The sequence below is a fragment of the Zonotrichia leucophrys genome, chromosome 20, assembly GCF_028769735.1.
Source record: "Zonotrichia leucophrys gambelii isolate GWCS_2022_RI chromosome 20, RI_Zleu_2.0, whole genome shotgun sequence".
Classification (NCBI taxonomy): domain Eukaryota; kingdom Metazoa; phylum Chordata; class Aves; order Passeriformes; family Passerellidae; genus Zonotrichia; species Zonotrichia leucophrys.
In genome coordinates, this window is record NC_088189.1 from 7,352,099 (window position 1) to 7,378,477 (window position 26,379).

The window sequence follows — 26,379 nt, forward strand, 5'->3', positions numbered from 1 at the left end:
TCACAAAGCCAGGGATGCCCGGACCTCGCTGAGCTGTGCCTCACAAAGCCAGTCCCAGGCACCCTTGTGTGTCCTGCACCCCACCACTGATGCTCAGGGCTTTCTTTCCTCCTTCCTGGGACAGACCCAGGCTGAGGCCGTGTCCTGTGCTCCCCCCGTGCCCCTGCCCTTCATGGCCCTGCACCAGGCGGGGAAACCTCCTGGGGTGCGGGACCCAAACCCGTGCGGGTGTCCCGGGGACGGCAGACGGACACACGGGCTCCGGCATCCCTCGGGGGTCCCTGAGGGCAGTGGGGTCACGCAGGGCTGGGATGTCCCTGCGGGTGCGGTTCGTGGCATGGTGATCCCCGCTCCCAGCCCGGCACGGGAGGCACGGGCCGCACCCGCCCCGTAGGAGTCGGGGGCGTGGCCGTACCGGGAGGGGCGTGGCCGTACCGGGAGGGGCGTGGCCGTACCGGGCAGGCGGCGGGAGAGCAGCGGGGCAGAGCGGAGCGGGGACTGGGAGCGGGACCGGCGGCGGGGACGGGCCCCAGGGCGGCAGAGAAGGTGAGAGCTCCGGGGTCCAAACCGTGCGCGGAGCCCCGAGGGCGGCGAGGGAGCCCCGCGGCCGGTCCCGGGCAGCCCGGTGGGGCCGGTCCCGGTCAGAGCGGCTGACCCTGGGATGAGGCGATGGCCAGGAATGTCACGGGTACCGGTGCAGCCCCGGCTGGGCACAGTGCAGCCCCGACGAGGGGGTCCCTGCCCGTGGCTTTGCAGGGGCTGTCGGGGACCGAAGGCACGGGCAAGAGCAGAGGGCTGCGGGCAGCCTTGCTCCGGGAACGAGGGACACCCTCATCCAACCTGGTTCTCCTGGCTGGGGACACCGCATGAGCCCTGGGACCTGGCTCTCCAGGGTGGGACACATCAGGAATGCCAGCTATGCCACAGGAGCCGGGGAAATGACCCTTGGACTGCCCGGGGTGTTTGTGCTCTGTAGGGCTGGATGGAGTGGGACGGGAACAGCAAACACCTGCATGGTGATGGTGATGGTGTGAGCCACGTCTGAGGTTCAGCTGGGCACCTTGGGTTTGCTAGGATGGATCTGGCACAGTCCCCAACCTGTGCCCAGTGAGGGAGATGAGCTCTCGTGGGTGCCACCGCTGCTCCTGCTCTGCCCTCGGGAGCAGGGCTGACCCAGGGAAAGGCCAGGAATGACCATGGGCTGATGTTCCTCAAGAGCTGTGCTGTGCACATCGAGGGTTCAGCCCTGAGCTTCCTCCTTCACTGTCACCACCAGCACCTTCTGCTTTCTCTGCACACAGGTCTCCCTGGCAAGGGAAGTACATTTGCAAGGGGTTTACCACTCTTGCTGCCTCTTGCAGCTTTTTTTTTCCCACTGAATTTCTTGGGGTGCTGGAGAAGGTTGAGCATTTGTCTTTGCCCTGGACTGGCTATTTGGGGCAGCTCCCACCCAGCAGAGATAGGGGAGCACTGTGTGGAGTCACCTATGGTGATGGGGGTGCTGTGTGGGGGCCCCCAAGCTGCAGCAGAGCTCACAGTGATCCGGGCCCCTCTGTGCAGGAGATGCTGAGTGTGACTCTCTGCTGCCGTGGTGCCCCGCGCCTGCACCCTGTCCTGCATCCCCCAAGGGCAGGGAAGCTACTCCATGGCTGCTGCTCTTGGGTCCCCAAACTTCACCTCCAATGACATCTCCAGGAGTTTCCTTTTCCTCTGGAGTGTCACAGGGCACCCCAGTGCTCTGAAGCTGTGGGAGGAGCAGTTTCCCTGTCACAGCAGAGCACTGGGGCCCTGTGCTGTGGGAGCTGACGGGAATGGGCTGGACTGGGGCTGGAGCGGGGCTTTCACCTCTGTTGCAATGGCCTCACTTCCCCTTCCTTGGCTGCAGCATGGGTTGTGTGAGGTCAAAGGAAGCTGGTGGACAAGAGAAGATAACAAAAACTGACCCTGATCCTGATCCTGGCCCCACCATCCAGCAGGGCCACTATGTGAGAGACCCCACGGCCACCAACAAGAGGGTGAGTGATGAGAGATTTCAGGGCTGAGCTGTCACAGGGGGTTCAGCCCCTCTCCTCAGCAGTGCCACCAGCACTGCGAGTGGAGCCAGCTGAGGGCACTGGCAGGGCCCCAGGACAGGGACTGGGCAATGGGTGGGAGCCCAGGCCACACTGGGACAAAGAACAGGGTGGACCTGATGGGAATCCAGGAGTTATGGAGAAAGGGAGAGAAAAGGAAGGTGTTGGGAGAGGGTGGAGATGCTGGTGCTGGGTGGATTATTGTGTCAAGTGGTGCTGGTGCTGCCCCTCGGGTACCCTCCTGCTCCTGCCATTGCTGTTGGGGCCACGACCCCCCATTGGAAATGGGTCTCTGCCCCCTGTGATGTCACTTTGTGGTTTTGTTGCACTTTCCAGAACACCAATGTCCCCAGCATGGCTGTGCCCCTGCCCGAGGATGGTAGGTACAAGGGGGCTGCAAGGGGGTGCAGGGGGTTGGAGTGTGTGGGGGCAGCGTGGCCAGATCCTCTCTGACCTGGGGGTGAGCACATCCTGGTGGGATGGGAGCTCTGGTCTCCCCTGAGGGGCCAGATGTGACCCAATGGAGGTGCAGAGGCTGTGGGGGTCCTGGCCAATGTCCTGGCCAGAGTTCATGGCAGGAGTGGCTGGCACCCCATCCCAGCACGTGGAGGGTGCCCAGGGAGCTCCCTCACTGCAGGCCCAGGGGACACCGTGGTGCTGGCACTCTATGACTACGAGGCCATGAACTCTGGGGACCTCAGCTTCCAGAAGGGCGAGCGCATGAAGGTCCTGGAGAAGTAAGTGCTGCTGGAGACCCCTGTCCAGGGTCTCCTGATGGCTTGCATGGCCCTGTTGGGATTTTTTTCTGGAATTTGCCCTGGAGGAGCTGCTGGTGCCCAGGTCCAGGTGCCAGGAGCCAGCCAACCCAATGCCACTTCTGTCACAGGTCAGGGGAATGGTGGCGAGCACGGTCGCTGGTGACAGGACGTGAAGGCTTCATCCCCAGCAACTACGTTGCCCAAGACAACTCGCTGGAGACAGAGGAGTGAGTCCATCCCTGCGTGCCAGATCCTGCCCCCATGCTGTCCCCCACCTCCCCACTGCCGCTGTCCCTGCTCCTGCCTCCTGTCCTGTCCCAATCCAGCATTCCTGGCTTCCCTTGGCTCTGCTGCAGGTGGTTCTTCAAGGATGTCAGCAGGAAGGATGCAGAGCGCCAGCTCCTTGGCCCTGGGAACATGATTGGCTCCTTCATGATCAGGGACAGCGAGACAACGAAAGGTGTGAGGGGTGTCCATGGCACCGTGCTGGGGAACAGCTGCCCCAAGGGCTGCCCTCATCCCCTTTGCCTGGAAGAGGAGCTCCCTCCCCAGCCCTGGGGATGTGCTGTGCTGCAGGGAGGGACTGGGGGGCCCATGCTCTGCCTGGAGGTGCCCCTGCAATGTCCTGTGGTGCTGTCACATGTCCAAATCCCACTGCAGGGATGGGGGATGTGTCCCTTTGGGGCTGCTTTGGGTGTTTGGGGTGCTGGCCTGGGGCTGAAGGGATGGTGGCAGCACAGTGGGGTGGGCGCTGCTGGCTCTGCTGGCGATGCTCTGTGCAGCCGGGATGGCCGGGAGCAGCAGCAGGAATGTTCGTGGGATGCTCCCGGGGAGGTGCCAGCTGTCCCCTCCCCGCAGGCTCCTACTCGCTCTCGGTGCGGGACGCGGACGAGCTGCGGGGCGGGGCCGTGAAGCATTACAAGATCCGGACCCTGGACAGCGGCGGCTTCTACATCTCCCCTCGGAACAACTTCAACACGCTGCAGGAGCTCGTCCAGCACTACCAGGGTGAGTCCTGGGGTACCCGGCCCCCCTTCCCAAATGGGGCTTTGTCCCTGAGCCAAGCAGCTGGGGGTGTGCAGAGGCTGAGGGGCTCCTGCCCATCACCCCTGGGCTGTGACTGCATCATGCAGTGACTTCCATGCCTTCCCCTATTGCCATCGTGCAGTGACTTCCATGCCTTCCCCTATCACCATGGCTGCTGCTGGCTGTCACAGCTGTGGTGCTGGTGTCCCTGCACACCCACGGTGGCCAGAACTCCCCATGAAGCACAGTGTGGCAGTGGGACAGGCTGGCTGATGGCCCTGCATGCTCCCCCAGGTCACAGCGATGGGCTGTGCCAGAGGCTCACCCACCCGTGCCGAGTGCCCAAACCACAGAAGCCCTGGGAGAAAGACGCCTGGGAGATCCCTCGGGAATCCCTGAGCCTGGAGAGGAAGCTGGGAGCCGGGCAGTTCGGAGAAGTGTGGATGGGTGAGAGTCAGGGGGAGGTGCCTGGGAGGATGATGAAGGTGGTGGTGAAGGAGGACGGGTGGGGGATGTGTGAGAAGGCAGAGGGATGGTGGGGTGGAAAAGGCAGGGAGGGAGAGAAGCAGAGGGAAATGGAGGTGACCCTGCCTTAATGCAGGGCCTGGTTGGGGCTGGGGATGTGGGGACAGTCCTGGGCTGTGTCTGGCCTCCAATGTTCCCACAGCAGCTCAGCAGGGCTGGGACTGTGGCTCCAAAGCCCAGGACTCCCAGGGCAGTGTGGGAATGCTCTGTTGTGCCACCCCCAGCCACGTACAACAAGCACACCAAGGTGGCAGTGAAGACCATGAAGCCGGGCAGCATGTCTGTGGAAGCCTTCCTGGAGGAGGCAAACTTGATGAAGACTCTGCAGCACGACAAGCTGGTGAAGCTGCATGCAGTGGTCACCAGGGAGGAGCCCATCTTCATCATCACCGAATTCATGGAGAAAGGTGCAGTCTGCATCCTGAGGGATGTCTGTGGACACTCAGGTTCCTGGGGTGGTGCAGGATCAATCCCTTCCACATCCCCAGGACTTTGGGAGCAGTTTCTGCTCCTGCCACAGCTCTGGGGCAGGGTGCTGGGAGAGGGGATGTGGTGACAGCACTGGGAGAGGAGGCACACCTAAGAGGGGACAGATGAGAACAAGCACTCTGCAAGGCAGGAGGGAGCCTGCACTAGTGCCTATCCATGGCAGTGGGATGGAGATCAAGTGTGTTTCCAGAGTCTCCTTGTCCTGCTTGGCTCCTCAGGACTCTGTGCCACCCTGAGGGGGGTGCAGACTCCAGCTAAACCAACAGCCCTGGCACCTTTCCCTGCCTGCAGGGAGCTTGCTGGATTTCCTGAAGAGCAATGAGGGGAACAAGCTGCCGCTGCCGAAGCTGATCGACTTCTCTGCCCAGGTGAGGAAGGAGCAGACCTTCCCTAGCTCTTGCTCCCCTAAAAAGGGTGAGTGAGGAGCCTGGGAACTCATCTGGAGCTTGTGCAGGGCCAGCCAGGAGCCTGCTCTGAGCAGTGCTGGGGATGCAGTGAGGTTTCCTGTGGGCAGCCACTGCCTGCTCACCATCCCCATCCCGCTGACCTCACAGGAGCAGGGCTGTGGGAAAGGAGAAGTGGCAGCTTCCCCCTCACCACACCAATATCTGCAGCACTCAGCCAGCCCACCTGCACCTGAGCAGTGCACAGCAGAACTGCACACATCCTGGAGAGGATTGGCTGCTGACTTCTATGTCTGCCATGGTTCCTGTAGCCCTCACAGCCCATGGGCAACTCTGCTTTGTGGAGAAAGTGGGGATGAGGATGGGGCTTAATTCCACAGCTTACATTTGCACAGTCCCTTCTCTAGAATGTGCCAGTGCTTGTTGGTGTGGTCTGACCAAGCCCAGGACAATGTTATCAATTTCTATAATTGATAACTATTGATACTGGTGACTATAATTTCTAATTTTCTGCTGCTGTGACAGTTACCTGCAAACCTTACCTGCAAACTTGGCCAAAGCCCCACAAACCCAGCATGGCCACACATCCACCCCCAGCACAGCTTCAGGACAGCACCACAGGGGTGTGAAGCCCTGTGGGTTTACAGGAATCCTGCAGGATGATCCTGTGTGCTCCCAATACCCGAGGGGCTGAGCCAGGCATGGTTCCCAGTGTCCTGGAGGGAGGACAGCAGGCTGTGTTGCCCCAGGGGAATGCCTGTGGAGGGCAGGGCTGTGTTTCAATGAAGTCACCTGAGGGCTGTCACAGCAGGAGAAGGCAGCTGGAGAGGCAGGAGGAGGACTCACAGATAATTATTTCAGGGATATATTCAGGAGCTGACTTTGAGTACAGCAGAACAGGATGTTAAACACCTCACTCCAGGTGCAACCATTTGCACAACCACTGAGCCCCTGCTGCTTCTGCAGTGCCCCTGGGTGAGGACTGAACCCAGGAACCCTTTGTGCTGAGCTCAAATATTTCACAGAGGCACCTGAGCAATAGAAAATCCAGGATGGGAGCTCTGTGGGCTGAGACGAGGTCACTGGCTGCTGGAGCTGGCTGTGCTGGGGTCTGTGCATCAGCTGTGCTCTCCTGCACCATCTGCTCTCAGAAAGCTGCCTCCTGCCAGCCCCAGCTCGGCCCACGGCTCTGAGGGGCTGCTGGAGCAGCTCTGGGGAGAGCAGAGGCTGAAGGGCTGTCACAGCAGGCAGCAGCCTGGCCCCTGGGCTGGGGCTGAGTCACTGCGGGCAGAAATGCATCTGTGGTCATGGAAATGATCCTTCCGCTCTTGCCTGGCTACTTCTGTATTTAGTGGGGAGAGCTCTGTGGGAGCTGCACCTCACCCACAGCTTGTGTGGGTGTGATAAGGAGGGGGGGTCTCCCCTCCGGCTGCTCCTGCCCCTTCACGTTCTGGATTCTGGTCCCATCCAGAATGGGGTAACAGGGCAGCTTTGGGGTTTGGTTGTGCACACACCAGGTCACCTCTGCCTGATCAGGCTGAGACCTGCACACACAGCACTGAGCACAGGGACTTCAGAAGGCACAGTGGTGGGGGGGTACTGTCAGGGGCCATCACAGCCATCCTGTCCACAGGCAGAGGTGACTCTTCAGAAACTAATCTGGAAGAGCTCAGGCATCTTCCCCTATGCTTTTGTGCCCTGGCTAAGGAAGCTCTGGAATGCTGACCCTCCTGCAGCAATTAGTGAGCCACTGTGGGTGGATTTGGAGATTGGTCTCATGTCTACCCTGAGTAGAGAATTATTTGCTCCTCCTCTACATCCTTATGGCTGTGGGTGAAGCCCACTTACACCTTGTCCTGCAAACACTCACAGCCTCTGGTGAGCACAGGTGTCATGTTGGGCTGCTCACCCAAACCCCAACCTCTTCTGCAAGGGGTTTCCTGCTTGGAGAGCAGTTTCCACACAGGAAAGTCACAGAATGGTTTGGGTTGGAAGGAACCTTAAAGCTCATCTCATTCCAACCCCTTGCCACGGGCAGGGACACTTCCACTAGACCAGGTTGCTCCAAGCCCTGTCCAGCCTGACCTTGAACACTTGCAGGGATGGGACATCGGTCTCCTGCCTCCTTTCACCCTTTTCTGAGTGCTGGCTAGAAGCGGTTGACTTCTTTGGTGCTGAGGGGGTGTGTGTTATTTCAAGCAGCCTGTTTGCATTTGCCCTGTTCCCCTCTGGCAGATTGCAGAAGGAATGGCTTTTATTGAGAAGAGGAACTACATCCACAGAGACCTGAGAGCCGCCAACATCCTGGTGTCAGCAGTGCTGGTGTGCAAGATTGCAGACTTTGGGCTGGCCAGGGTCATTGAGGACACCGAGTACACAGCCCGGGAAGGTGCTGGGGGTGACAGCTTGGGGGGTTCCCTTGCCCCCATGGTGGTCCTGACCCCGGGAGGGATGTGCTGGGTACATGGGCAGAGGGAAGCTCCTCTCATTTGCATCACTTCACTTGTTCCTCTTCTGTTTGTTTCTTGTTCCCCATATTTCACCACCCATTTCTCAGCAGTTGGGGTTGGGCTTATGATTCCCATCTTTTTGCCCAGGTGCCAAGTTTCCCATTAAATGGACTGCACCAGAAGCCATCAACTACGGATCTTTCACTATAAAATCAGATGTCTGGTCCTTTGGGGTCCTCCTGACTGAGATCATCACCTATGGACGCATCCCCTACCCAGGTAAGGAGCTGAAATGCCTCCTCTAATCTGATTCCAAAAGACACATTCCACCTTCTATGTCCCATGCATGTGACCTGAGCTTCTCCAGCTCCATGGGAAAACCCTGTAAATCCTTATCATTAGGGACCACTCTGTATTTTATATTAATAATTACTTTTGTACCTCTTTTCAGTGGGGAATTACTCTGTAGATGCTACCACAAATGGGCCATAGTGGATCTGGGGTGGCACAACAGGCTGTTCTGAGGAGCAGCTCTGCCCTTGCACTGACTTTTCATTGGAAGCAATGGCTCATCACAGACTTACCATTTGAATTTATGCAAAGCGATTTCAATTTATACAAAGAGATTATAAACCCCATCTGTCCTGGGGCACAAAACTCCATCCTACAATAACCCAGCATCTCCTTTGTCCATGTTTGCCTGGCCAGAAAGAAGCAGTTGTCTCTTTTCACTAACCACTTTTAGCCTCCCTAACCACTTTTCCCTTCCTGGAAACATTACCCAAAAGGAGAGAAGTTTTGGGTTTGGGGATTTTATGACTTTCAAAGACAGCAGTGATAAAGCAGGTGATGTTCTCGTGTCCCTGTTTTCCAGGGATGTCCAGTGTGGAGGTGATCAGGGCTCTGGAACGTGGCTACCGGATGCCCCGCACAGATAACTGCCCTGAGGAGCTCTACGACATCATGATGAGGTGCTGGAAGATCAAACCCGAGGATCGCCCCACTTTTGATTACATACAGAGTGTTCTGGAGGATTTCTTCACTGCCACAGAGAGCCAGTACCAGCAGGAGCCCTAGCACGGGATGCTTGGGGCGGACACTGCCAGCTCTTCCCTGTCTCACTTGTGTTTTGCTTCCCTGCCAGCCTGGCCCAGGAACCTCAGCCTTGCTGGAGTGGCTGGGCTGGAGCAGCACATGATGGAGGGAGAAGAGACGTGGCCACACCTTGTGCCTTTCCCAGGAGCCTGAATGCCCCTGGGGCAGTGGCTCCAGGAAGTGCTGGCTGGACAGTGGTGCCCGGACCCCAGGAGGATGGACAGGGATGGGCAGTTCCTGCTTTTGCTGCAAGGAAAAGCCCAGATCAGTGTTTTTATAATCCTTCTGAGATTTTATCACGTTGCTCTGCAGAAGTAGGTGCCTTAGGTGCTGGCCTTGGGGAAATGCCCTGCGGTGCCTGTGCTCCCTGTGTGATTGAGCCCAGGGGATCCCCCTAAGGGACGCTGCAGTGCAGCCCCTGGGCTCAGCATCAGCACAGGACCCTGGGGTTTGGATGTTGAATGTCACAGACCCTTGTCCTCCTCTCTCCCTCCTGGGTTTCCTTCCCCAGTATTTTCATGGCAGGCCCTGTGCAGAGTGCAGGTTTGGGGAGGCTGTGCCACAGGGGCAGATGGACACAGAGCTTTTCCAAGCCATCCCTGCATGGATTCACTTGCTTTGGGAGGAACCTCTGGAGCACAAAGCCACGACAAAAGGAGCTCTCTCCCCCATGGCAAAGCTTACCGGCAGCATTTGTTGTCTGCTGGGGCATTTGCAGAGTCAGCAAGGGCCAGGTGCTCCCTGCACACTCACTTAATGTTACTGTTTATTTTTAGTATTTCATCCGGTTATTTGGGGAAAAGGAGTAAACAGAATTTTTTTAAAGACAGCCATGTACCTCTTACAGCAGGAAGACTGGCGCCTGTGATTACATTTTTGATATCAAAAGGCAAACGCCATCGCTTCTGCTTTGGGATCTTTTATTTTGTAATCAATAAAATATTTATCAACCTTTTCTTTCTTGGCCGCTCCTGCTGCTCCGCAGCCCGGGCAGGGGCCCGCAGCCGGGCAGACCCGCAGCGCCCTCTGAGCAGGCCCAGGGCCGCGGACCGCCCGGGTGGCACCGCAGGGACCGGGAGGAACCGGGAGGAACCGGGACGAACAGGGAGGTTCGGAACGCTCCGGGCGCCTCCCGGCCCCGCCGGCCTCACCAAACATGGCGGCCGCAGCGTCGCGCCCGATCCCCCTTTGCCCTCAGCAAAGATGGCGGCGCGGCCCGCCCCCTCCCTAGCCGGCTTCGCTGGGCCGGAGACCCGCTGGGGACGGGAGCGAAGACCCCCGCCCCGGCTCGCCCGGCAGGAGGGCTGTGCCGATCCGGGGCTGCGCTGGGCCTGGTCCCGGTATCGCGGAGCGCGGCCGCCGGGCGCGGTCCTGCCCGGCCGCCGCGGTCGCCATGGCGATCGGCCCCGCAGCCAACCGCGCGCCGCTTCCGGTGACGGCAGCGCCGACACGTGGATCCAAGATGGCGGCGTCGGCGGCGATGGTGAGTGCGGCGGGGCCCGGCCCGGCCCCGCGTCCCGCCCGCTCTGCCGGGCCCGGCCCGGCCCCGCTCCCGGTGCGGAGCTCGCCTCGGGGGCTGCGGCCGGATCCGCACCGCGCTGGGAGGGATGCGGGCCCGGCCCCTGGGCGGAGGAGGCTCCCCGGTCCCGGCCGGGGCCTTGTAGCTGCCCCGCGTCTCCCGGCGGTGTCACCTGTGGAGGGCAGGGCTCGGGCCGCCGCTCGGTGCCCAGGGCAGCCCGGCGGGCTCCAGTCCCGCCTGCCCTGCGCTCCCTCAGCAGCAAAGTTGGCTCCCTTGTGCGGTTCGCGGCGGTGTCGGGGCAGGAGGGGCCGGGCGGGTTGCAGGGAGCACCGGCACATCCTCAGCCCTCCCTTCCGAGCTGCCAGCCTGGGCCGGGGCTGGTGCCAAGCACCGAGCCGGTTGCTCTGTTTGCTCTGTGTGGTTTCACAAATGTTTGGTGGTGGTTGTCGGGCCCGGGTTTGAGCAGCTGCTTCGTTTCCCGCGTCTCAGCATCCCTGTTATTACTATTGAATTATTCCTTGAATTCTCAGAGAACTGAAGGTGTTCCTGGTGGGTATCAGTGCCACCTCGCAGAGCAGAAAACGAGCTGCTGAGACATTTGTTATCTGCCTTGAAGTCTTGTAGAAGTCAAACGGATTTCCTGCTTGCTTTCATAGAGGGTATTTTAGTGGCAGGGCATTGCAGGAATAGCGGTGTTGATGAAGGATGTGTGCTGATACAAAGGTCGCTGCTGGCTGGGCTGTGAGGTGACTCATGGAGAGACTGGGAGAGCCAAGGTTTTCCTTTAATTTGCTTTCAGCATCTTCATACCCTGCTGGCTTTCCCCCAGGCACTGGGGAGGGAGTGCTCAGCTGGCTCTGAGGGCTGGGCATGGTCCTACTGGGAATTTCCTCGTGGCTCTCTGTTGTGTGAAGGGCAGAGGAGGCTGCCAGCAGCTCTCCTGGTGTCAAAGGAGCTCTGAAGTCAATGTGAATGCAGCACTTGTCTCCTTCTGAAGGGCTCTCGTGGCTCCTCCAGTGCAGGGCAGGGATGTAATAAAGATGTGCTTATCCAAACAGGTGTCAGGATCATCCAAGGAGGCAGCCCATGGAAAAGGGGATGAGGGTCAGGGTGCCATTAGCACCGTTCTGTCCTGCTAAGGTGCCTGAGGGCAGAATGAAGGTTACATTCTGCAAGGTGAGGGAGCTTGTTGGGTTTTTTTGCTCCCACAGAGTAGCGAGTTGTGGCTTTTCTCCCTTTCTGTGACCATTTAAAAAAAGTTTCAGTAAGTGGAATGGAATGGGAGAGCTGTGTGAATCCATTTGGACAAATGGCTCTGCACAGGTCGTTTTCCCTGTTTTTCTTCAAAGCTGTCTTTGTAAATTAACAACTCTTGATTATGGCTCTTTGATGTCCCTCCTGCCTTTCTCTGCCTAAAAGAGATGGGACAATTCATGATATCCATCACTGTCACTTCCTCCTTCCTTTTCATGTCTTTGAACAAATCCTGTGTTCTGTTCTTCAGTTCCTGTATGGATTGTGAAACTCCTAAGACCTAAACCAGCCCTGGTACAGCACTGGCTCATTTCTGATGTTTGAATTTGCTGTTGCTTGAGGGTTTCTTCAAGTTGTTGGCAGTAACCTGGGCAGGGATGTCCTGGGTGCACATGGGCAGGCCATGGACCCTCTGGAGCAGCTGGAGCTGTTGCAGAGTGCCCCAGGGAGCAGCTGCTGTTTCCCCTTTCCCTTAAATAAATGTCAGACTCTGGCAGTGGGAGCTGGAGGGACCACAAGTCCTAGGGAGGGACAAGTGTGGTAATAACTGGATATTTTAGGGCCTCTTCATGCTGGGTCAGACTGGGGTTTAGAGAAAAATCCTCTGTTTTGGCACTGTGGTTTGTGAGCTTTCTGTGAATTCACAGAAAGTGGCAATGCTGTTTTTAGTCTTTCTGGATGGGATAAACCAGGAGTTGTCTGCAAACCCCAAGGCTGGTGATAATTATTCAGAAGGGCCTTTTTGGATAGAATTTGTGTGTGAACTTTTGATCTGAGGGACAGGAATGGTGATTGTGCTACTACAGTTACTTCTTTTATTTAGATCATATTCTCCTAAGACAGGGTGTCCCTGCATGTCTGCCTATGGGAAAATAATCAGGCTTTGGCAATCTGAACTATTTTTGCCTACTTGCAGCTGGGTTTTTCTCAGTCTGGGGTTGTGCATATTTGTTGTGCTACTTGTTGCACCATTAAATGATTTCCTGGCACTTCAGATGCAAGACTGTCATTGGAGGGGTTTTTTTTTGCATGTTTTTGAAATGTAAATGGAAAAGGCTGTGAAGCTGTGTGTCCTGTTTGCTCCAAGTCTGGGCCTTGCCAGGGCTCTGTGACTGAACCAAAGCAGAGCTCCCTGCTGGAAGTTCTGACCTGGCACAGGGGAGAACTCAGCTTGCAGGAATCCCCCGTGTGATACAATCACCTGGCCAGGCCCATGAGTCACACAGATCCTTTGGGGGGTGTCCATGTTGACATTTCTAAGCTGCTGCCTTTGTTTGGAGAAGATGAGGCACATTTGTCAGCACAAGCACAAAGGTCCTGATGAGTAAGGGCCCTGGCTTCAGCTTCCCTGTGCTCTGCCAGCTCAGGAGCCTGCACTGGGCATTTCCTTCATATTTCACTCCCAAAGCTTTCCCCACCTGTTGCATAGCAGCTTTCCCCTTTCTTGCTACCAACTGTTCTTTCCTGGCAAGGCTTTAGAGTCATCCTCTTGTCTTTCCTGTTGCTGCCTGAGTCATCATCATCTGTATGCAAAGACAGCCTGATTTCTGCCAAAATTGTCATCAAAAATTTCATCTCCTGCATGCTCATGTGTCTCCTGAGTGGCTGCCAAAGTTCTGTCCTGGTCTTTTCACCTCCCAGCCTGCTGGGGCAGGGGTGGCAGTGGTGTGGTTCTGGTTTTGGAGTAACACTGTGTAGGTCTGTCACTTCAGTGACAAATGAGATAAGGGCTGCAGGTTGCTGGAGTGCAGTGTGGGACAAGAGTGCAGATTCCTTCCACTGCTTCCCCTGTGCAGGAGACATTTTCCTGCTCTGTGGAGAGCCACTGAGCACTCCCTTTAAAGATTGGAAAGGCAAAATTTAGTGAAGCACAGAGAATAATCCCCATGTTGCCTGAAGGCAGATCAGTATTGAATGTCAGGCAGTTTTAACAAGAGTGTTTCCAAGCTGGGGCTTTATGCCTGCTCCAAGTGTATTTGGCTGTGCTTAGAATAGATCTGAAAATCCCCTTTGTAGGCAAAAAAGATCACAGAATCACAGCGTGCTTTGGGCTGGCAGGGTCCTTAAAACTCATTTTGTTCTATGGATAGGGAAACCTTCCACTATCCCAGGCTGCTCCAAACTCCATCCAGCCTGGTCTTGAGCAATTCCAGGGATGGGGCAGCCACAGCTTCTCTGGGCAGCCTGTGCCAGGGCCTCACCACCCTCACAAGGAAGAATTTCCTTCTAATATACAATCTAACCCTACTCTGTCAGTTTAAAGCTGTTCCCCCTTGTCCTGTACTCCATGGTTTGTAAATAGTCTCTCAATTTTTCTGGTAGGCTCCCTCCAGGTACTGGAAGGCTACATGTATCTGATGGTTCAGTATTCATATTTTCTGTAGGTGCCTAGCATTTGCATCTTAAATACATTTTAGACTTTCAACCCCCTGGCACTTTGCCTTTTTTTTAAAATCCTGCTCAATTTCACTAATTCTGGATGCTCTGGTTTGCCCTTACAGGTGTCTGGGCCCAGGTACTTTCCTTGCCTTAGAATGAGACAGGAGGAAGGTGATGAAGAAGAAGGGGTGTGGGGATGATAAGCACAGGGTTTTTTTTTGTTTTATTTTTTCATCCTACCTGAGGAAGGAGCCCCATGACAGAGCTGCTGTTTGTCACACCTGGCCTGTGGAGTGTTCCCTCTGGTGCTGTCAGACAGACTGACAGTGCTGAGGACACACAAGGACAGTGGGGATTTGGTTTCTTACATTTGCAGCATTAGCTCAAGAGTTATCCCAAACCAAACCAGGTTTTGTGTGGTTTTCCAGTGGTGCCATACCCACAGGGAGTTCAGGAGAAGGGCCTGAAGCCAGTAGTGCTGTGAGATTATAGCAGAGCTGATGTCCTAATCCAGGCAAGCTGCTGCTGCCTAATACTCTTTAAAGCTCGATTTTCATTTCACAGCCTTCCTGCCCATGCTCAGCTGGGTTACCTGAGGTAATGGGAGGGGCTGAGGAGGCAGCAAGGTGTGTCAAATAAAGGGTTTGCTGTGGCTGTGGTAGGATCTGAGTTCTCCTGGATCCCCTGTAGAGTTGATTGAACTTTCCAGCCTGACTTGTCACCCTGCTCCCTAAAAAAGAGCTGAAAAAGTGATGTGCCATATTACTGAGCTGTGGCCTGTGAGGAAAGCAGAGTGGTGATGTGCCTGTCCCTTTGGTGCAGGTACTGGTGTCACTCCACAGTGACTGCTCCTCTGCAGGTAGTGGCCTGTGGGCAGCCATCTGTACTCAGCTCCAGGGCAGCTGCTGCTGTGCAGAGCTGACACCCATCCAGAGCCAGGGCTACAGCCCTCTTCTCCACTAATCCATGGAGTTTTCTAGCACAGGGGATGAGCAGAAAAGTGAAGTGATGGCCTGCTCGATGCCCCATGGTGCAGATAAAAATGGCATTTTTCTTATGGTTGAGCAAAGCCAAGGTTTTCCTAATTGCAGATGAAGAGGCAGAGACACGCTGAGTGGAAAGTGACGTGATGAGGGTCACAAACCAAAGCTAAGAACAGCTTTTGTGAATTTAATTTCTGTTTAATCACCTAATGTCTGGGATGAACATTTCCAGTGTTGTTGCCCATCTCTAATGCTGTTTCTGTTGTATTTGACTGTTCCCTGTCCTTTTTGCAGGAAAGGCTGAGATGTGTGCTGGGCCTGCTGGTGTTGTTACACAGCACAGACTCGTTCTACGTACCCGGGGTGGCTCCCATCAACTTCCACCGCAATGACCCCGTAGAGATAAAGGTAGGACACACTCAGTGCTGTGAGTCTGTTTGGTTTGGGGGGTTTTTGTCTTTTGGGTTTTTTCTTTTTTATGCCATAGCAGCTAAGATGGGCTGCAAAGTTAAATTTGGGGATCCTGTTGCTCAAATTTTGTGTTCAGATATGTCCTCTGTTCACAAAGCTCAGGTCCCAACACAATTCCTTCTTGCCCCTGATCTCTTCTACCAAATTCCTTCAAGATTCCTTCTATCAAATTCCTTCAAAGTCCTCAAGATGTTGCTCTGTTTGGGAAAAGGGTCCCTTTCTCACTGTTTCTTTGAAGTGAATTTAATTTCTCCAGCATTATACTGACTCTAAAAGTGCTTATGCAGATTGTGCCTTTGGGTGGAAGGTGAATGGTGGAATAAGGTCTGAATCTGACCTTCTCAATACCCAGTTTGCTCATGTTGTGCTTTCAGGGAAATTCATGAGAAGCTCTTCCCAGGTGGAGGTGTTTGTCCTTGAGCCTTGCAGATCTTTCAGCCCAGCCTTGCTGAGAGCTGTTCCTGTGCAGTGTTGCTGGTACTCAATAACAGCGCTGCTGCATCTATCCATAAGGAAGCCAGGCTTTGCTTTCAGAGATCAGTGATTTATAGCCCATTTCATTTATTTTTCTAAAGCTGTGGCCTCTGTCTCAGCAAATCCAGCACCCTTGGGGCTGCTGAGGTTGGCTGCTCTCACGTGAAGCACAGCACAGTTTTCTCTTTGGCCACAGACTGCCAGACATAGGCTATTTTTAAGCAAATGAGACTTGCCTGTGGCTACAGTAAGCTTCCCAGAAGAAGAGGGTTTTGGAATAGCTGTTCTCAAAGGGATTTCAGGAGCTAAATGCTTCCTCAAGTGCTTAGGCAAGTCAGTGTGTTTGCCAGCACTTTTCCAATAAACAAGCTTGGCTGTATTACAAAACACTTCTGTTTTTCAGAGCAACTGTGGTCTTGGCTGTTGTAGTATGTCTCTGCACTTCCCTTGTACCCTGTGATTTGTGGAAACTCTCCAGGAATGTTTGTGGTTGGTCACCTTGTCTTCCCAGATTGATGGCTCTCTGGCTTTCCTTGCAGAGATTAAAATTGCTGAACTCTCTATAGCACTGGAGGCCAGACCTCTAGGTCCAGTGGGATGTGAATTTTTGTTTGAGGAAATCTTGTATGAAATGGGATTCTTGAATCTCTTTTGAGCTCTTTGTTGTTTCTTAGGATTCCACTGAGACATAAATTTGTGAAACCACCATGTTTTGTTCTTTGAGTGTTTCTCTGTGAATGAATTGCTACTGGAAGTCTCTCAGGAACATCTGTCTTTGTTACTATTTTTAATAGTAGTAGTAGTATCTTCTGGAAGTGAGCTTTATGGAAGGTGTTTTGAAGTAAGCATCAGCTTCTGGATGATGCTGAGAGGAGAGGAAATGATCTGGAGTTTTTTCCTGGGGATAATCCTTCCATTCCTCCTGCAGGCTGTGAAGCTGACGAGCTCCCGGACCCAGCTGCCCTATGAGTACTACTCACTGCCCTTCTGCCAGCCCAGCAAGATCACCTACAAGGCTGAGAACCTCGGTGTGTACCTGTCAGACAGTGTGGGGGGTGAAAGCAATTGCAAGTGTCCCTTCTGCTGAGCTGAGAGAAGCTGCTTCCCCTGATTCACTGCGTGCTGGCTGTCTGCAAACAGCAGTGTCCATGTGCTGGACACTGGAAATGCCTCTCCTGATGGAGAGCTGTAACTTGATCCATAAGCAGGGCTTGATACTTCCAACAAAGCAGCTGTACTAACTTGCAATCTTATCCTGCACCTGGGCTAGCACAGGAGCTTCCTGTGGTCCCTGCAGCAGGATCAGCAGCAGGAAGCCTGTCAGTCTCCAACCCTGCCTGTGTTTTCCTGTTTTCTAGGTGAGGTTCTTCGAGGGGACCGAATTGTAAATACGCCTTTCCAGGTTTCCATGAATGTGGAGAAGAAATGTGAAGTTCTGTGCAACTTTCCCAACAAGCCAGTGACTCTGACAGTGGAGCAGAGCAAGCTCATTGCCGAGCGCATCAGGGAGGATTACTATGTCCACCTGTGAGTCACTGAGGCATGGATTTGTGTCAGGGAGATTTGGTGCTGTGGACAAATTTGTTCTGAAATCTGTTCAAATTTGATCTTTTCAGCATTGCTGATAACCTCCCTGTGGCAACACGGCTGGAGTTTTATTCCAATCGTGAGGAAGAGGAGAAGAAGAAGGAGAAGGATGTGCAGTTTGAGCATGGATACAGGCTTGGCTTTATGGATGGTAACAAGGTAGGGAACTGAGGTGCTGTGTGAGGGTGCCTGGAGGAGATCTGGATGTCTGTCAGAGGTCTGCCAGAGAGTATCAGAATTGGGAGCACAACCAAAAGGTTTTATTAATAGTGGAAATATGAGAGAAGGGTCTCTTGTGGGTGAAGAGGGTGGGTGGGAAGGTGGGAAAGGCAGGAGTCCTTGCTTTTATTCACTGTGTAACTTTGGACAGGCTCATGCAGTGGCTTTCCCTCAGCAGAGCCAAGCACTGTGCCCTCAAGACTGGCTGATCTCTGATGTTGAAGTCTTTAGTTTTCCCTCACTGAAGCTGTTTTCTGCAGTTGTTACTTCTCAGCTTTGCTTCTTCCTCCCACAGGCTGCTGATGTTTTATTTTATGTCACTGTTTCAGTTCTACCTGCACAACCACCTCTCCTTCATCCTTTACTACCACAGAGAGGATGTGGAAGAGAGCCAGGAGCACACCTACAGGGTGGTGCGCTTTGAGGTGATTCCCCAAAGCATTAAACTGGAAGGTAAGAGACCCTTGAGGAGGGGAGCAAGGGGGAACAATCTCCTGTATGGACAAAATGTATCAGAGTGCCAATTGTTGCTTCACAGGGCACAGAAATGAGTCTAAATTACAAGAATAATAAACCACTTTGTTATTAAGGAAGTACCAACAATAGAGACGTATCCATGAACTGCAGTCCATGGAAAATCAATTCCTGTAAAAAGATCTGAATTTGAGGTTTTGGGGTTGGATTTTTTTGCACTGTGTCATCTGGTATGAGGCATGTCTGGCATTCTGGCTCTTGCTGTGGCACAGATCTCCCTGACTGGGACACTCTGTGCTGGTTCAGGGACACAGAGGATGTTTGGAACTGTTCTGGGGAATTGAAATTTAAAAATAATGCTTAGGGGAAAGAACTCCTACCTCAGTGAGCCCAGTGGAAAAGGGTGTCTAGAAGGGCAGTTGCTGATGGTGTGGATCACCCCACACAGCTCCCTCTGGCAGGGCAGGCACTGCTGCAGAGATCTTGTTTCTCACCATATCGTGTGGAATAGAGGATTTGTTCATGGTCTAGATCCTTGGCTTCAGAACCTCTGGCTTTTATCCTTCCAGTTAAGGAGAGCCCTGTGCATAGCTTTCCTGAAAGCTTGTTAATGGTGCTCCACTGCTGGTCAGGAGAGTAGTTTTACAAACTGCAGAGCAGGTGAGCAAGGAGCAAGTGCTTCCCCACCTGGAATTACTGCAACCCAATGCCCTCAGGGTGATGCTCAGTGGGAGAGGTGGTGCCTGAGGGGAGGGCTCACTGTGTGCTCTGCTTTCCCCTACAGACTTGAAGGCTGATGAGAAGAGCATGTGCACCCTGCCCGAAGCCACGGGCTCTGCCCCTCAGGAAATAGATCCCACTAAAGAGAACCAGTTACTCTTCACCTACTCTGTGCACTGGGAGGTGAGGCACTACTGGGGAGCTGGCTGGCAGTGATGCTCCAAGTGTCTGTCACTGGAGTCGTGAAAGACATTGGGGATGTGCTGGTGTGAGAAGAACTCTCCTGTTGTTTCAGGAAAGTGACATTAAGTGGGCTTCCCGCTGGGACACGTACCTGACCATGAGTGACGTGCAGATCCACTGGTTCTCTATCATTAACTCCGTTGTGGTTGTCTTTTTCCTTTCAGGTGAGTGGATGTGTGTGGAGAGGAAGGCTTTACCATTAACTGCATTGTTTAAGCCTTAGCTGCAGGTGGCTCAAGGAGCATGTGGCCACATCTGAACCTGGTCAGAAGTAGCAGGAACCAATTTAAATCCTCCCAGTTCAAACAGTGTCCGGTGGGGTCAGGCAGTTACCAGCCTTTCTCACACTGGGGTCATTGACGGAGCAAAAAAACCCACAAGAAAGCCACAATGCCCCATTTCTGCTGGAATACTGCCTTCCCTGCTCCTTAGGGTTTTGATTCTGTCTTTGCTGATGACTCAAGACCTCCTCTCTCAGCCAGAACAGAGTGTTGGTGGGAGCCATGTAGTTGCACAGCATGAGAGCAGCACAGCCCTGTGGGAGCCTCTGAGCTGAACTCTGTGCTTGTTTTCAGGGATTCTCAGCATGATCATCATCCGGACGCTGCGGAAGGACATTGCCAACTACAACAAAGAGGATGACATTGTATGTGTTTGTTCCTTGGGCTGGGATTAGAGGGAGGGGGAAGCTGGGATCCAGTGTGCAGACCTGGCTGTATTGTCTCTTCCCTTGCCCCTGTTTTCCTTTGAGCCCTGGCCATTGGATGGGCAGTTGTGTTGTGCTGTCACACACCTTTTTCTGCCTGAGCAATCACATATTAGTTAGGATGTCTTCAGACCTAAGGAGTGACTGCAAATGTAAATGTAAAAGCTCTGCAAATGTGTGGCACTGACAATTCAGTTCTCAACTGTTTTTAGCCCAAGAGGAAAGAAGTTTCTTGGCTAGAGTGGTAAAATTAATAGAAAAACTGGATCCAGGAAAGTTAACCTCTTAGGCTGCCTGTAGTAGGACCTTAATTTCCACTAGTGTATCACATCTAAATAACCTCCTTTTTCTGTTGTTGCTATAGGAAGATACTATGGAGGAATCTGGTTGGAAACTTGTGCATGGAGATGTCTTCAGGCCTCCACAGTATCCTATGATCCTCAGCTCTCTCCTGGGTTCTGGAATTCAGCTCTTCTGTATGATCCTGATTGTCATCTGTAAGTGGCACACGTTGCACAGGGTGGCTGTAGCACGAATGATGCTCGAGGATGTTTGATTTCACCCTGTGCTCACTTTAGCTGGAATGAGGCCCATGAAGCTGCTTCCTGTTGCCATCAGCCTGGGCAGATACTGAACTGCTGGATGACATTGCCCAGCTGAAGGCAACTTTGTGTGATTTTATTTCCTTTGCCAAGCTGTTAGCCCTGGCTGATAGTGGGCTGGGGGACTTCTGGACAGGTGTGCCTTGCCTGCTGAGCTGCACCTGCTCCCATCCCTGGGGAAGCTGAAATCAAAGCTGTGCCTTCCTCTCTGGCCGGTGCAGGAGGCTCTGGATACATTATGCTGTGAAGGAGATCAGGCTGTGCAGGGACTGCAGGCAGCTGTGGGCTGCACATGGGACAGGCCCCTGTCCTTGAGCTGCTGCAGCACATGTCCCTCAGAGCTGCTGTTCCTTGTCCTGTTTCCCTCTGCAGTTGTTGCTATGCTGGGGATGCTGTCGCCTTCGAGCCGGGGCGCGCTGATGACAACTGCCTGCTTCCTCTTCATGTTCATGGGGTAGGTGCCTCCACAGCTTCCCCCTGTGCTGTCCTGCCTCCCCCCAGCTGCAGCAGCTCATTTGCATTGATTTGGCTTGTTTCTGTGCAGGGTTTTTGGTGGATTCTTTGCTGGCCGCTTATACCGGACTCTGAAAGGCCATCGATGGAAGAAGGGAGCCTTTTGTGTGAGTCTTGGATGTTCTGTGCTGTTTATCCTGGTTTGCTGATGGCAAAATCTGTGGATAAGCTCCACATGTTTGTGGTAGCTGGACACAGTCTGGCTGTGCTGCACATTTGCTGTGGGTTGAGCCCTTGTAGCTGTACAGAAAAGGCACCACCAGAGCAAAGAGAATTGTCCAAGATCCTCCCCACAGCCCAGCTCTGTGTTCTTGTCCTGTAACAAAAGGGACACTTCTCCACATGTGCCTTGTATCAGGCATGGACTCATTCCATAGGAACATCTGGCTGAGGAATCAGGTGCTTTCTCTTATGCTGTGGTTCCTCTTGCAGACAGCGACGCTGTACCCGGGCGTTGTCTTTGGCATCTGCTTTGTCCTCAACTGCTTCATCTGGGGGAAACACTCCTCTGGTGCGGTAGGTGCCACCCTCAGCCTGGGGCCTGCTGGGTGGGACAGGGTCACTGGGCTGACAGGGACCCACTTGGCTTCCCAGACCTTTCCAAGTGGGTGACAAGTTGGCTTGGCCAATGACGTCCGTCCCCAGGGCAGGAGAGCTGTCAGCCTCACTTCTGTGGCTCTTGGTGTGATTCCAGGTGCCTTTCCCTACCATGGTGGCCTTGCTGTGCATGTGGTTTGGGATCTCCTTGCCCTTGGTCTACCTGGGTTACTACTTTGGATTTCGCAAGCAGCCCTATGACAATCCTGTACGGACAAATCAGATTCCCAGGCAGATCCCGGAGCAGAGGTGGTATATGAACAAATTTGTGGGGTGAGTGATCAGTGTCTGGGAAATATGGTGAGTTAAATCCCCTCCCCTTGGTCCCCTTGGGTTGCTGAGTGTCACCTGCTGCTCTCTGGACATGGACAGATGGCAGATTGGGCTCCTTGAGACGACATTGATAATTTGGATGTGGTATGAGGGGTACTTAGCAGTGGGAGCAGCTGTGCCATTGCCTGTGAAATTTAGTAATCTGGAAATGTAGAGCCTTTGCTTGGAGTGTTCTGTGTGTTTACAAGGAATTTTTAATGTCCAGTTATATTGTGCTGCTTATAGTTTTTGTTTCTGCTCTGTAGGATCCTCATGGCTGGTATTCTGCCTTTTGGAGCCATGTTCATTGAGCTGTTCTTCATTTTCAGTGTAAGCATTTAACCCACTTTCCTCCTCAATGGGATTCTTTTCATGCCAAAGCTTTTGAAAGGGAGGAGCCTTCCACTGGATCAGTCTCCTATTCCTGTTCTCTGAAGGGGTAGCTGTTCTCTTCCAAGCCATTCAGTAGTTTCCAGGGAGAGCTATGGGACTCTCCTGGTGATTTTGTGGTAAAGACAAAATTTACTGTAACATTACATCAAGGAGGAGTCCTGGTCTTGAGACAGTCACTGTTCTGCTGCTACCCATTTTTCACCTTGTATGGATGGGGAAGAATTTGCTTGGGAGATGTGGGGGAATGAACAAGCTATCTCAGAGGTCCTTGTGCACCTTTTACTCTGAAGTGACATTGTGAAATGCATTAGATCTGTGGTTTCATCTAGGTGAGGCTGAGGGGGCTCCTCATTTTCCCCTGGCTGGCTGCCAGGAGTGAGTCCCATGTTCAGTGATTGATGACAGTAACATGGAAATCAATTCCTGCTGTGTGTTTATTTCAGGCAATCTGGGAGAACCAGTTCTATTACCTTTTTGGCTTCCTCTTCCTGGTGTTTATCATTCTGGTGGTATCCTGCTCCCAGATCAGCATTGTCATGGTGTATTTCCAGCTCTGTGCTGAGGTGAGATTTCCCTGTTTGTAATTTGGGTAGCAGAGGGTGCTCTGCTCCTGGAAAAGCACAGATCACATTATTGCTGCTGCTCAGCAAAGATCAGTGTGGCCCAGCTTCACAGGTGTGATTGTCCCCAATGTCCCTTCACTCTAAAGGGAATGAAAGCTCCTTGGTTATCTGTTAGGCTGGGAACTGTGGTTCCATACCAGGAATTTTGCTGGGCACAGGATGTTTTGAGCTGTTCCCAAGCTGTTCTGTTCCACCCACATACAAAACAAAATGCAGGACCAAAGGTGAGCCATGTCCTTGGGCAGCAGGTGCTTTGAGCCTGACTGCCAGCATCACAGCTCTTGTTTGGAAACACATTTGTGACAGAAAAAGTTCACCAGTCCCAAACTGTGGATTTCCTTTGAAGATGGGTGGTGTTCTCCCTGTCACAGCTTCCCTGAGGCAGTGCCTGGGGAGAAGAAAGTCCTGGGGGGATAATGGGGCTCTTTGTCCTGTCAGGATTACCGCTGGTGGTGGAGAACCTTCCTGGTGTCTGGAGGATCTGCCTTCTATGTGCTCATCTATGCTGTCTTCTACTTTGTGAACAAGGTATTCCTCTGGGTGGAAGTGCCACGTGTTTGGGGGTGACTGTGGGATTTGGGAAAGGGAACAGTGGGCCTGCTGAGGGCCAGTCTCCCCATGCCAATCCAAGGCAGTGCTCACAGCCCTTCCACACAGGAGAGGAGGGTGTAGGTGCCCCAGGCCTTGCACAGAGCTGCATTCCCTGACCCCACCTCAAAGGGGATCTCCCTTCAGCTGGACAAAAATGAAAATTTTCCTCCCTTTGCCAGCGCTCTCCTTGCAGAGGGCACTGGCTGGTTTGTCATCTGTGTGTGTTATTTCGCTGACTTTTTTCATCCTCTTCTGTTTCAGCTGGATATTGTTGAGTTCATCCCCTCCTTACTGTACTTTGGCTACACTGCCCTCATGGTCCTGTCCTTCTGGCTCCTGACGGGCACCATTGGCTTCTACGCAGCCTACATGTTCGTGAGGAAGATCTACGCCGCCGTGAAAATCGACTGAAGCTGGAGCCCCCAGCAGGAATCAGACACCTCTGAACACGTGTCCTCCCAGGAGGGACAGGGACATCTTCTCCCAGCTCTTTTTAAGGAAACAAAAAATCCAGTGGGAGAGTCACAAGAGAAATAATTAACTCCTCGATTTGGAATGTAACTTTGGCACAGTGTACATGGATTCTGGGCTACTTCTGCGGGGAAAAGGGGTCTGTAGATACCTTACATTTTAACTTTATTATCCTGTTCCATATTTGAGGGAGTTTTTTAGCAGAGAAATGTCCCTCTGTATAAGTAAACCCCCTTTTTGCTAATCCATCCTTTTTTTTATGTTGATGATGAACGGATTTGAGACAGCAGTGGAAACACTTGTGAAAACGTTTTCTTCCAGCCCCTGGGGTGCTCTAGGATTCAGGGAGACTCTTCAGACAAGTATCAGACTGGGTTTTTCTCCTGCCTTCGTGTCTGCACAGAAGAGGGAGCTTGACTATGGCAGAACAAGCGGAGCCTCAAGGCTCACCCAGCGGGAGCCCGGCGCGCTCCGATCGCCGAAGTCCCGGCTTTGGCTCGTTTACAATTTGCTGGAGGTGCCATTCCAAGCCTGGGAAGTGCAATTTCACCCTGAGAGAGCTTGAGCAACCTTCAGCACTGCTGCTCCCTCCAGCCTCGGACAGCACAGGCCATGTGGGAGGGTGGGATTGCCTCTCCTGCAGAAGGTCCTGGTGGAAGTGGTTTTGCTGAATAGAGGACTGGAAGGATACCTGAGGTAACTACCAGAGATTGTTCTGTCCATAGCTCTGCTCTGGATGAGTGAGGAATCAGGGCAGGCTCCTTCCTGGGAGTGCCCCTGGGATCCTGAAGAGCCTGCAGGGATGGCTGTGGTGCCGTGGTGTTAGTGCCAAGTGACCTGAGGCAGTGTTGGGCCCGAGCTGCCCAAGGGCAGTGCAGGCCATGCTGAGGGGGCTGGCACAGGCAGGTGGCCCTGTGAGCTGTCCCATGGCTGGGAGTGGGGCTCCCTCACTGGCCCTGTGCTCTGACTGCCCTTGCTGCTCTCTGCTCCTCCTCTGAAATTCTCTACCTCCAGGGAACAGGAAAAGTGTACACCCCATAGCTGTATTTTGTTCTTCTCCACAAAAAACAGAGCTCTCCTGGATAGCTGACATGGGCTCTTCTTTTCCCATGGCTTGATGCCTGAATCAGACCATGGGAAGCTCTTTTTAAAAGAGGTTAAAGTTGGGTTGTGGTTTGTTTTCTTTTGTTTTGGTCACTTCAGTGATGTTTATCAGTAAAAAGGTTCCACGTTGCAGTGAAGGCTCCCTCCATCCCCAGACTCACTGGATTCAGCCAGGACTACAGAGGAGAGGTTTTTTCTAGTGAGATCTATGAAAATTTTTCTTCTTGGAGTAAGGTCTTCCAATGACCAGCTGCCACAGGTCACATCATTCCAACCCAAAGCTGTCCAAAGCCCTCCTTGATCCCAGGGAGGGCTTTGGGGCCTTTTTAAAGCCCAATTGCCATAAGTTTCCACCAGGTCCATGCAAGGGCCTGTGTCCCTTCCCATTGGCCCTGCCCGTCATGCCCAAATCTAATCAGCCAGGAATCATGGATGGAAAAAAGGAGGAGGGGATGTGTGAGCCAACTGTGCTGTGGAATCCTGTGTCAGTTCTGATTTGAGGTCCCTCTCTGAGATTTTTGTTGATTTTTTCTTTTCTTTTTTTCTTCTGCCCCTGCCCCAGTGGAGAGGCTCAGCCAGCATTGATTTCTCTCCCTTCCCTGAAGTGTTTTCTCTGTATTCTTTGTAATTTTTAATTAATGTATGTATTCTTTGTGTCCTATTGTAAATAAATCTGCCATTGTCCTGTCATCCTGCTCTCTTGGGTTCTCCTAAGCCACTTCTGGAGAATTTCTTTTTGTAACACTTGGCCTGTCTGTGACGTGTGGCTTCAGCCAGAAGCAGAGCTTGGAATACTCTGGCTTTCTTTGTAATATTTTTCTCCTGGTAAACTAAATTTCTCCCAGTGTGGCATGCCCTGAATGCTGCCATATATTGTGATTATGCCACCAGTTGAGGCATTTGGATCTGCTGCTGCTGGGTAAGATCACTTGAGCACCTTGTGTCTGGTGTGGGACACGTTGTTTGGCGTGTGGCACTGATGGGCAGAGTGGCAGAACTGCTGGGCAGGGCTTCAGAGCAGCAGAGGGGACAGGACAGCTCACAAGGGAGTTTGAGTGCTGCTGCTGCAGAAGTTGAGCCCTCAGTGCTGGCTTCCAGCTCCATTGGCTTCCCAGAGCTTGTGTGTTTGTGCTGGGGGGTGTGTGGCAGGAGATCAGTGAGCTTCTGCTGGAGTGCTGGCTGAGGGAGGCAAAGGGAATTCCCTTTTCCTGAGATGGTTTGCCCAGCAGAGCAATGGATGTGATTCCCCCAGGTTACAGAGTCCAGTGTTGGGGGCTGCTGAGTGTCTGTGAGTGAGACCAGAGCTGGCAAATACTTGAATCAAA

The 26,379-nt window shown here is 53.4% G+C and overlaps 2 protein-coding genes across 3 annotated transcripts; both read left to right on the forward strand.

The window, feature by feature from the left end:
• Nucleotides 1-1,886: 1,886 nt before the first annotated feature.
• HCK (HCK proto-oncogene, Src family tyrosine kinase) lies at nucleotides 1,887-9,836 on the forward strand. Its single transcript, XM_064729674.1, has 12 exons — nucleotides 1,887-2,015; nucleotides 2,409-2,451; nucleotides 2,710-2,809; nucleotides 2,959-3,057; nucleotides 3,187-3,290; nucleotides 3,689-3,838; nucleotides 4,151-4,303; nucleotides 4,606-4,788; nucleotides 5,162-5,238; nucleotides 7,510-7,663; nucleotides 7,872-8,003; nucleotides 8,599-9,836. Exons 1-12 carry the CDS (start codon nucleotides 1,887-1,889, stop codon nucleotides 8,799-8,801), a joined length of 1,527 nt encoding a protein of 508 aa, XP_064585744.1. The 3' UTR covers nucleotides 8,802-9,836.
• A 376-nt stretch (nucleotides 9,837-10,212) lies between these two features.
• Nucleotides 10,213-25,744, forward strand: TM9SF4 (transmembrane 9 superfamily member 4). 2 transcript variants are annotated; one of them, XM_064729981.1, is made up of 18 exons: nucleotides 10,213-10,302; nucleotides 15,249-15,362; nucleotides 16,828-16,927; nucleotides 17,258-17,426; nucleotides 17,516-17,645; nucleotides 18,035-18,158; nucleotides 18,964-19,082; nucleotides 19,195-19,306; nucleotides 19,718-19,788; nucleotides 20,213-20,345; nucleotides 20,823-20,904; nucleotides 20,995-21,070; nucleotides 21,396-21,479; nucleotides 21,658-21,833; nucleotides 22,139-22,202; nucleotides 22,709-22,828; nucleotides 23,327-23,416; nucleotides 23,741-25,744. In XM_064729981.1, exons 1-18 carry the CDS (start codon nucleotides 10,213-10,215, stop codon nucleotides 23,888-23,890), a joined length of 2,004 nt encoding a protein of 667 aa, XP_064586051.1. In that variant the 3' UTR covers nucleotides 23,891-25,744. The 2 variants fall into 2 exon arrangements, with proteins under 2 accessions (XP_064586051.1, XP_064586052.1); XM_064729982.1 differs by lacking the exon at nucleotides 10,213-10,302 and adding an exon at nucleotides 11,479-11,514.
• The last annotated feature ends 635 nt before the right edge of the window (nucleotides 25,745-26,379 follow it).